General features: G+C 41.8%; 1 protein-coding gene and 1 long non-coding RNA gene across 4 annotated transcripts in view; one reads left to right on the top strand and one right to left on the bottom strand.

The window, feature by feature from the left end:
• Positions 1-10,066, top strand: part of LOC121335518 (unconventional myosin-X-like) — an 88,027-nt gene extending 77,961 nt beyond the window's left edge. For all 3 annotated transcript variants that reach the window (XM_041403759.1, XM_041403760.1, XM_041403761.1), the window contains 8 exons: positions 109-232; positions 1,992-2,289; positions 3,570-3,777; positions 4,526-4,662; positions 4,827-4,950; positions 5,860-6,306; positions 7,081-7,272; positions 7,818-10,066. In XM_041403759.1, the coding sequence (XP_041259693.1) occupies positions 109-232; positions 1,992-2,289; positions 3,570-3,777; positions 4,526-4,662; positions 4,827-4,950; positions 5,860-6,306; positions 7,081-7,272; positions 7,818-7,931 (1,644 nt within the window). In that variant the 3' untranslated portion in view covers positions 7,932-10,066. The remainder of the gene's footprint in view (positions 1-108; positions 233-1,991; positions 2,290-3,569; positions 3,778-4,525; positions 4,663-4,826; positions 4,951-5,859; positions 6,307-7,080; positions 7,273-7,817) is intronic.
• Positions 5,199-7,065, bottom strand: LOC121335520. Its single transcript, XR_005952583.1, has 2 exons — positions 6,693-7,065; positions 5,199-6,112 (listed from the first exon to the last, which is right to left on the bottom strand). It is a non-coding gene; the product is annotated as an uncharacterized LOC121335520 (long non-coding RNA).
• Positions 10,067-10,353: the final 287 nt, after the last annotated feature.

Below are 10,353 nucleotides of genomic sequence, written 5' to 3' on the forward strand. Positions count from 1 at the left end.
CTACAGAAATTTAGACAAAGCTGGTTGAGCTTGAACCTCAATGTGTAAGGGCATCCTGTAAAAGACTGTGTCTATTTGAGGATAGTGATTTTTTGCTTTCTTTTCCAGGAAAACAGCACAAACTTTGAAGTAGTGGAACAGACGTACAGGAGGAACCCAATCTTGCGATACACCCAGCACCCCTTGCATTCCCCACTGCTCCCATTGCCCTACGGAGATGTCAGTGTCAACTGTAAGTATTTTACCCAAGTGGCAGAATCCACTCACATTTTGAGGGCCAGTGAGGAGCCTGAGCACCACAAAATGGGTCTGTAAGCTCTCTGTGTGCAGGTGAAGTGTTTTTGGGGCAGTTTGGCCCACAGGGTTCAGGGAGGGAGCAGTCTGCTTCTCTTCCTTTCTTCTCTGGACTGTGTTCCATTTTCACTGCCTCTTATCATGGGAACATTGAATCTTAGAGTAAATGGGGGCAGATAGTTTTATCATCCATCCAGGGGACACGCAGCCTGTCATCCTTTGGCCACAGCTGGTTGCGAGTGGCTCCAGTGGAAATACTACAACAGGATTACATCGTGCAGCTGGAAATGAGGTAGTATTTCTACAGAAGCTGCTGTAAAACCAGACTAAATGAACCCTTTTTTCAAAAGTGTCAGAAACATGAAAGAGCTAGAGTAATGGGCCACCAGAAACCAAAGTGATTTGTTGGTGATAACAGGCTGTTTGACATATTGAAACTGAAGGCTGGTAAAGAACTACAGAAGAATCTCTCATGTGGAATGACTGAGCTACAGAATCTTTTAAGAAATTAATTTCAATCAAAGCAAGGTGTTTGGGAAAAACAGTCTGCCACACAGGTAGTGATCTAGCTGTGCTTAGGAAAGTGAACATCAATTTGCATAGCTTTATGAAAATGTCAACTCTAGTGGTGAGTACAGAAACAAAACAGCTAATGTAAGGTTTTGAAAGCTTAGAAAAGGAAAAATAAAGTCTTTGTGCAGCTGTATATATATTGTGCACCTGCATCTTGAGTGCAGGATACAGCTTTGCCTTCTACATCTCCTCAGAGATATGGGAGATAGATCAAAGGTACTGAAGAACTTGCCTACAATTAAGTGACTAAATAGAGAGCAGGATTCTTCAGCCTCAAAATGAAGTTTTTGGGGCCAGAAGACTGTCATGGAGAAAGTGAAAGGATATTAGGTCTGTCACAATACAAGGATCCAATTACATGTCAGATTAAAAGCACAGAAAAAAAATTCTGAAATACAGGAGAAATACAGAGCAAACACTTACACCGTGGAACTTAATTTTAGAGCTGTGTCTTTGTATTGTGCAGTTAATACATGGCCACTGGGGAAGCAGTGGCTGTACAGGAGATTCAGAAGGGCCTAAAGCCCCAGAGATGTGCAAAGGAGAATGCAAGCCTGCATCTGAATGGTATCACACATGTCTGAGCAGTTCAAAAAGCAGACATTTAGGTGTTCAAAAAACTCAAGTTTTGGTTTGAGCATTTTAAATCTAAACAATAGGTATAAGATGCATTTGAGGTAGAGCAATTTGCTTAAGTTCTCTGTTGGTCTAGGGGTCAAAGCTAATACAGGCACAACACAGAATTTTGGAATTACACACGCCAGGCTTCAGTGGCCACATTCCAGTACCTTGATTGCAGACACTGAACCCTGAACTACCTGAAATGAACATTTCAATGTTCATTTCCCCTAAAAATATTACTCTGCTTTTCTGTGCAGTATATCCAGAAATGGACTGGGAGTGGTGACAAATCAGATGTTGGCAAATACAAATTAAAACTGCATTTGAACATTTGGAGAGGAAGCATTAATGACCTTTAAGTATAAATTTAAGTTCAGGGTATGCGCTAATGCTCAGGTTGCTGTTCTTCCATGACAGAGGAGTACAGTTGACTGTAGTACTGCTGGGCCAGTAGAAAATGAGGGAGATGCTCACCTCCTGTCATCTTTGTGGTTGTTCCCCAGTGCAACAAGAGAAGGGTTACAGCAGCTTACAGGATGAAGCAGTGAAGATCTTTAACTCCCTTCAGGAAATCGAGACAGTGTCGGACCCCATACCCATCATCCAAGGCATCCTGCAGACCTGCCATGATTTAAAGCCCCTCCGTGATGAAGTGTACTGTCAGCTCATCAAGCAAACCAACCACATGCCACATCCCAACAGTACTGGGAACCTGCACCACTGGCAGCTGATGACCTGTATGAGCTGCACTTTCCTGCCCAGCAGAGGGATCCTGCGCTACCTCAAGTTCCACCTCCGAAGGTGAACGTCTCTTTTGTCTCTTCTTGTCTCTTCTCTTTGCAGTTTGTTTCCTTTGACTCTGCTGATCTTCCACTGCCTGTTGTAGTTACCTGTCTCACCCTCTTGCTGGGCAAACATCTTCCTGTGGTGCTCCAGCCTCCTACCTTTGCCCAAATCTTACCACCAGCTTTTCTGTGCATTCATACTCCCCCCCTTGCCACCCATCTGTTGTGCAAGTTACCCAAACAGAATACCATGAGACACTGTTGTAGTGGATTTACAGCTGATGACCTGCTGCTAACTAATGTACATATAAACATTATCAAGCTGCAGGAAAGGTCAGGTCTGTACTTTCATTCTCATGGAAATCTGTCCTACCTTGCAGCTAGCACAGGCAAAAAGCATACTGTGTAGTAGAAGAGATACTGTAAATCCAATTTATAATTTTTCAGGGTTTCTTTAACTGAGCACATAATGCTTATAGTTAGTATTTTTAATCTGTTTTGACCTCCCATTTTCATAAAATAAATAATTTACATTTCTTCCCAAGTGATCTTCAGCATCTAATGCAGCTTTACAAGGCAGTCTACACTGGGTCCGATCTGCAGCTGTGTAACCTTGCTCCATTCCTAATCACGAGAAAGATCAATAAAATCTATTTGATTCCTTGCAAGCTAGGAAAGAGTGAGATGAGTTTTGTGTCAATACACCAAATAGCTACATCCATGGCCTGGGTCTAAGAGATGCAGATACTCCATGGAGCCATTTCATTCTTTTATCACTAGAGTTGCAAATAATGTTATACTTAGACCTGCTGGTCTTGGAGAGAACAGTGTACAGGCATCTGCTTTCTGTCTTCTTAATTCTCAAAAATACTGTAGAAGTGGCTCAAACACAGCCAGCAAATTAAAAAAAAAATCAAAAACATTAAGAATAAATAAAAAAGTTTACATTTGATTTCACAGTTTTTATTCTCAGTTTTGTAAATTGACAATGTCAATCCTGCTGTGTTCAGCTGTCACTAAACTCCTGAAACTTTGAACTGCTTATTTCATACATTGCTGAGAAATGCCACTGTAGTGTCTTTCAAATGACCACTGAAAGCAGATTGTATTGTTTAGGAAATAAGCTTGATTTTTGTGTGGTTGCATTCGACATCAGCATCTCTACCAAGCTCTTTACGTGCAGTAGTCTCCCAAGCTCTTTACTTGCAGTAGTCTCATTTCTAGAGTAATGTGTTGTTCACTGTGTAATGTTGTGTTTTTTGTTTTTTTGGTTTTTTTTCTTCTCTTTACAATTAGGGTAAAAGATCTCTTTCCAGACTCAGAAATAGATAGGTATGCACAATTCATAAGTGATTCCCTGAAGAGAACAAAGACGAGGGAGTTTGTGCCCTCCCAGGAGGAAATACAGGCTCTTCTTACCCGTGAGGAAATGACCACGACAGTGTATTGCCATGGTGGTGGCTCCTGCAAAATAACCATCAACTCCCACACCAGCGCTGGGGAGGTAATGCATCAGTAGAATTAACCAGATGTGAGCACATCTGTGTCTGGAGAGTGGGTCTGTTGAAGGGACACCCTTTTCCCCTTTATTTCCTGTTTTTCTCTCTTTTTTTTTTTTTTTTAATGACAACTCTTTTGCTATATCTTTAGGCAAAGTTTAGCTTATTCTACAAGGCCAGTGCCCAGGTTGTAGAGTATCACTTGAAAACTGTGTTGCAAAATCTAAACACTTCTGGTGTTCTGCCCTTTGTCTGAAACTTGCTAAACGCAGGTTTCTGGACAAGGAGAGATTCCAGTTCATAATGGAATCCTTCTGAGAGGGTTATTCCACCAGTAACTTAATCATTAGCAGGTCAGAAGCAGGATTCCAGGTTGCAGTAGTCATGTCTGTGAAAACATGAGTGCTAAACAGAGCAGAAAGTGGAATTGTTACTAGAGGAACTGAGAATGTCACAATGACATCTGAATCCATTATGTGCCTGTATCTTGTGCAGAATTTTAATTCCCCCATCCTCAAAAGGATAGCAAAGATTGAAAAGATTCAGAGAAGAAAAGCAAGGATGATCAAAATAAGTAATGACTTCATTGCAGGAAATGATCTCTTAGGGTTAGAATTCTTTAATCTGAAAACATGGCCATTAAGGGAGAAACGTGATGGAGATGTATGAAATGATAGGTGTTCTGAAGAGGTACTGATTGTTCATTGTGAAAGGGGGAGTGGTGCCTACAGTGTGATGTGTCTGCTTTTGCAGGTGGTTGAAAAGCTGATCCGAGGGTTGGCCATGGAGGACAGCCGGAATATGTTTGCACTCTTTGAACACAACCAGCAGGTTGACCGTGCTGTGGAGAGTCGGGTGATTGTGGCTGATATCTTGGCCAAGTTTGAAAGGTAAAGGAATGTTTCATTAAACCTTTAAGTCCTCGTTGGATGTAACACTGGATTTCAGAATGCAGGGTTACCTTCAGGTTGTGATTTGCACTGTGGACATTCCAGTACCATGGTACTTCTCCTTACTGGTTTTTTCCCTTCTCATTCTCTTTTATGTTTTACAGACTTGCTGGATCTGAAGAAGAAGAGGAGGAAGGACAGTGGCAACTGTATTTTAAGCTTTATTGCTTCTTGGATATTGAGAATGTTCCCAAAGATGGTGTGGAATTTGCCTTCATGTTTGAGCAGGTAAGCAAACTCTGGGAGAATTATTTGGTTTCTAGGGTAGCAAAACCACACAAGAGGATACAGAAAACTGGTTTACCTTTCATTAGTCGTGGGAATTCTGGTTGTAGCAGAAGAACTTAGTGTGTTGGATTTTTGCCTGGAATCTACTAAGCAGATAGACCATGAAGTTTTCTAGGGAAGATGAGTATTAGAACAAAAGCAAGAAAAATTAGCAAAGGCTTAAAAAAAATGAAACACTAATAATGATATTTTTTTTAAACTTGGTCTTTAATTTTTGAAGGCAGAGAAATTTGGGTAATGATTTATGAGAATCATTAGAAGTAGCTGCTTGCTTACAACCTCAGTTGTACCAAACTCCCTCTTGACAAGGCTTTCAGTCTACACAGCTTTAACTGGCAAAGAGAAGTAACAGTAGGAGAGTAGGTGTTACCCAGACATTAGATGGATGTGCAGAAAGCCCCGTTAATAGATTTCGTGGAGACATCAGGTGAAGGAGGAAGAGGTGGGAGGTGCTTTTGTGTAATGAAACTGAGATTGAGAATCTTGAATTTATTATATATTACACTGATGTTGAATATAATCTTCACATGGAGCTGTAGGCAAATTGCACCAAATCTGGTCTCTCCCATCTGTTCCAGACCTAAAAGGTCCTCATTGTAGGACTTTCTGTACAGGATAGGAGCCCCTCAAAGATCTCTGTCCCATTCAGGCTTGAAGAAAGGGGTGTTCTCCCCCCCATATCAACCACTTGCAGACTTTGACATATTTGTTACAATGTCTGCTCTGACCTCCTGAATTATGTTTATCCTACTGGGATCAGCATATGTGACAGGAATCTGTACATGGACCCAGATGGGAATAAAGTGTGCTTTTGCTTTCTAATGAGTTTGGGGGACTTTTTGTTTGTAGGCTCACGAAAGCCTCATAGCTGGTCATTTTCCTGGGCCGGAGGACACTCTGCAGCGTCTGGCAGCTCTGCGGCTGCAGTACCTTCATGGAGATTATTCCAAAATAAGCTGGACCCTTGATGGAATCTACCCAGTTAACAGGCTGAAATCCAAAATACTGCACTCAACAAAGAGCAGCAGCAGCAGTCACACTCTGGAGAGGAGACGGACCAGCTTCCTTGAAGGGACATTGAAGCGTAGCTTCAAGACAGGGTCTGTAAAGAAGCAGAAGGTGGAAGAGGAGCAGATGATGGAGATGTGGGTAAAAGAAGAGCTTTCAGCTGCTCGGGCAAGCATAGCACAAAAATGGACCAAGCTGCAGGGGCTCTCTCAGCATCAGGCCATGGTGAAATACATGTCCATTGTAAAGGAGTGGCCAGGTTATGGGTCAACCCTCTTTGATGTTGAGGTGAGTGATTAATAAACCTCTAAAACCTCAGCTGAGGAGAGGTATCAGTCTGGAGAACAGATAAAGCTGTAACGAAAGGGAATTTTGGGAACTGGATACATATTGCCTTAAAAATTCAGGGAAAGCCTGCAGTAGCACAATACCCAAGAGTTATGACACAGGGAGCACAGAGCAAGCAAGGCAGGGCATCCTGGTAAATGAAGGGAGACAGTGGCTTCCCACTTTGTTAGAATAGTGGTGGAAGGGGGGAGGAGAGAAGGGTTTAAGAAAGCAGTGGCTAGTGAAGGCAAAATAAAACAAAGCTCTGCTGCTCTTGCCAGCAAAAAGTGCAATCCTGGTCTGCAGCAGTACAGCAGAAAATGTGCAGACTGGGGAGTGTACAGCACCGTGCTCAGCCTGCTGCAGTAGGAGGCCACAGTTCCCTTCTGTCAGTTTTGCTGCTGCCGAGGTGGATCACCATGGGAAGTTGCTTGCACTCTCTGCATTATCTGTAAAATAAGAAGTGGAATATTGACTTGCTACATCACTTTAAAATCTGATGAGAGCTGTTCCCTATTACAGTTATTTATTACTCAACTAGTATTTGACTCACAGCTGTGTCACTTCCAAATCTTCGCAGCAGAAGTGCCTCCAGCATAGATTCTGCAAGTACCCTGGTTTGTGTATTGAATTGAAATGTCCTATAAGAGCAGAAACAGAGGGCTTTTTCTTGAATGGAAAATTATTTGATCCTCCACTGCATTTATACAAAAGGTCATGTTTCTCTTTCTGCAGTGCAAGGAGGGTGGATTCCCCAATGATCTCTGGCTTGGCGTCAGCACAGAGAATGTGTCTGTCTACAAACGAGGGGATCCTAAACCATTAGAAACTTTCCAGTATGAGCACATTGTTTTCTTTGGAGCACCACAGCCCAACACCTTCAAAATTACAGTGGATGAGAGAGAAATGTTCTTTGAAACCTCCCAGGTATGTGCAAGCACACAGCCACCTCAGTTAAGCTTCAAGGAATAGAGAGGTTTCTGTGGAAGAACTCTTGACTAATGGACTACACAGCCAAGGGAAAAGATGGATGGAGCTGAAGCCTAAAGGGCATGGTACCTCTTCTTGAATACAGGGATGAACAAAAAAAATAGGCTGGTTGGAAAGCGAAGGAGGTTGATTGGTATTCCAGTGCATCAAGGGTTTTGAGTTCTGGGTGCTTTTCAGTTTGCCTGGGTTTTTTTCATTCCTTTCGAGTAGATGAATGGGGAGTTCCACAAACTTGAAAGATATAGTAGAATGGAAGCTGCTTTTCTTTGAGCTAAAAATATTTTAAAGTGTTGCTACAGCAGCACACAAATTTGTCAAGCCTTTCTCTTCTTACTATCATGTTCACATTTAGTATTAACATGCAAAATTGATTGTGTCATGACTTTGGAGAAGGGGAATCTCTTTCAGCAAAATGTGCTGTACGCCTCAGCGCACTGAGGTTTTCAAAGTGCTTATGCTGTGTTGCTGTGTTCTCTCCCCAGGTGGGCGAGATAATAAAGATCATGAAAGCATACATCAACATGATCGTGAAGAAACGCTGCAGTGTCAAATCAGCCACCAGTGTGGACAGTCATGCAAGCATCTGGACTAGGTGATACAGATGAACTGGCACTAGTTTAGTCATGGGTATTTGCAACTTGCCAGCACAAGTGTAGCAAAGATGTTTTTTAAGAATTCAACTGACTACTGTATTTAAAACCTGAAGTGACATCTACAGTACCATAGGATTTGCACCTCTGCCCAAAGACATTAAACAGTTACAACTGTTGTGAAATACTAATGACCCAAAACTTGTTTTCCCCTTGCTTGTTTGATGAACAATTTATCTTAAAGAAGCAAAGTCAGAAGCATCCTCCTCCTCCATGTCCTCCCTGCTGCTTTCACTATCACCTGTCATACTGGCAGAAAAATTTACAAGGATCATTTCTGCAGGACAGGAGACAGACTTAAGCTTCCTTAAGAATTTTAAACATGCAGACATCTGGGATCATGTGATCACAGCATGGGCTGCTGAAAGAATATTTATTTATTTTGCAAACAAATCTAAAATATAAATCACTGTGGGTTTGTTTTTTTTTTTTCTTCAGGATATGCTAATGATCTGATCTGGTCTTAAAAAGAAAAAGCCTTTGTATAATTGAAGCCAAGTGGTCCAACGGAGAGGTCAAACTTGAGAGAGTATTAAACAAAGAAACAAATAAAAAACACCCAAGGTGGTTGTTTGCCTTCCAATTAAAGTTCACAGGTACACAACTGTGAAAAGTGGCCATTTCAGTTGAACTACTAAATACTCCAGTCTAGGAGAAAACCCCTGGCATTAGCACCACTGAAACAGGCCCTAAGGTCACACTGCAACTGCACCTCTTGCATAAAAAATAACGACTGCTGTTCTCCTGTACAGCCCACAGAGATGGTTTTAGTAGCATTTCCAGAAGAGCTGCTCTTCACAAACTCCAGGTATTAGATGGAGGTTGGAGATTTATGATGAGCAGCTTCCTTGCATTAAGATCCTTCTTTCTTTAGGGGGGATTTTAGGGTGACTCGAGTCCCTAAACTTAGTTTTAAGTGAACTGTTTCCTATTGAGTTAATAGGTGCCTAGATAAATTGTTACAGGCAAGATTTTTACTTCCTCTTTACTGCAGTAAGCAAATGCCAAATCCTTCACCCACCCCAAATTTTAACAAGCTCACATCACTGAATACCCAGATCCCCATCCAGTCTCCTCTAGGTCTTTAGTCCTCGGCAGAACTTGAAAACTATTCTGTTTTGCCAAAACAACTGCTTCTTGGAGGTTTTTATAGCTACTTGCAATTTGAAGAAGCAGAATTTTTTTCTTCTCCATGAAAGACAGTCATCTTCAGTCTCTTGACTTCAGAAAGTTGATTTAATTGTTTAAAAAATATTCAGTATCAGTCCCATCATAAATTAGTTGCATTAGCAAACAAGAAACCTGGTGGTGAGCCATTTTCCATGACCCTTGTCTAGTCTTGGGATCCCATAAAGCAAAGGCCCGTGAAACTACAGGGCCTTCTTCCACATTTAAAATTGGCCGTCTCCATTTCTGTAGCAGCAGCAGCTAAGGCCTGTTAGCTATGAAACAGAAATTGCATAGAAAAGTAGGAGTCAGTAAGGAACAGGTTCCATTCCAATTCATCATCAAATTGTGCCAGTATTACTAATACTGTGTTGCAGAGCACTAGTTTTGAGGGTGACAGTACAAGAAAAAATACTGTACATAACCCCTGCTCCTCTCATTTCCACTGCACTGCAGCATGTGCAAACACACCGTGTACTTGCTACACAATCAGCCAAAGAGGGTGGCCCCTGCTGTGCATCATCCCTTCAACTGGAGTTTTGCCTTAAATAGCGTGACTGATGGAGCCCACAAACACCCCCTTGTAGTCACAAGGAATTAAAAGATGACCAGGTCACAGACGGGAGAGAACAGGAATGCAGAGGCCACCTGGGAAGCCACACTTTGTATACACTGCATACACTGGCTCGATCTCTAATGTATCAGACTAGGCTTGATTATCCATGTCCTAACTCTTCACTAGCTCTGTGTTCTGGCTCTTGGGTTGCTGCAGGCAGCTTGAACCCACTTGAAACATAACTCCCACTACTATTTGTTGTAATTTTGCTCATTTCTATTATAAAATTCCTTCTTCTGTCTTTTTTAATTTGTAACTGGCTTTACAAGATGAAAGTTTAATAAATTATTGGATTGCACAGGCTGTATTCACTTACAGGCATTGTGTGCCCATGTTAAGGGGTTTACTCAGAGTTTAACACTCGAAACATGTGAAAAGCAGGCATCATTGGCAGGAGGATACAACAGCCCTTCCTCCCAGAAGCAAATTATGGGGTCTAATAGAAAATAGAAAATAGAAATAGAAAATAGAAAATAGATAATAGAAAATAGTTTGCTGCTACAGTGGGGGAAGGTTTGTTTCCAACTTCTGCTTTTCTCTCAGGGGCTGGGTCACACCTTTGCTCACTGGGAGATGTCCCACTGG

Source organism: Onychostruthus taczanowskii, unplaced genomic scaffold, assembly GCF_017590055.1.
Source record: "Onychostruthus taczanowskii isolate IOZ18803 unplaced genomic scaffold, ASM1759005v1 scaffold20, whole genome shotgun sequence".
Classification (NCBI taxonomy): Eukaryota; Metazoa; Chordata; class Aves; order Passeriformes; family Passeridae; genus Onychostruthus; species Onychostruthus taczanowskii.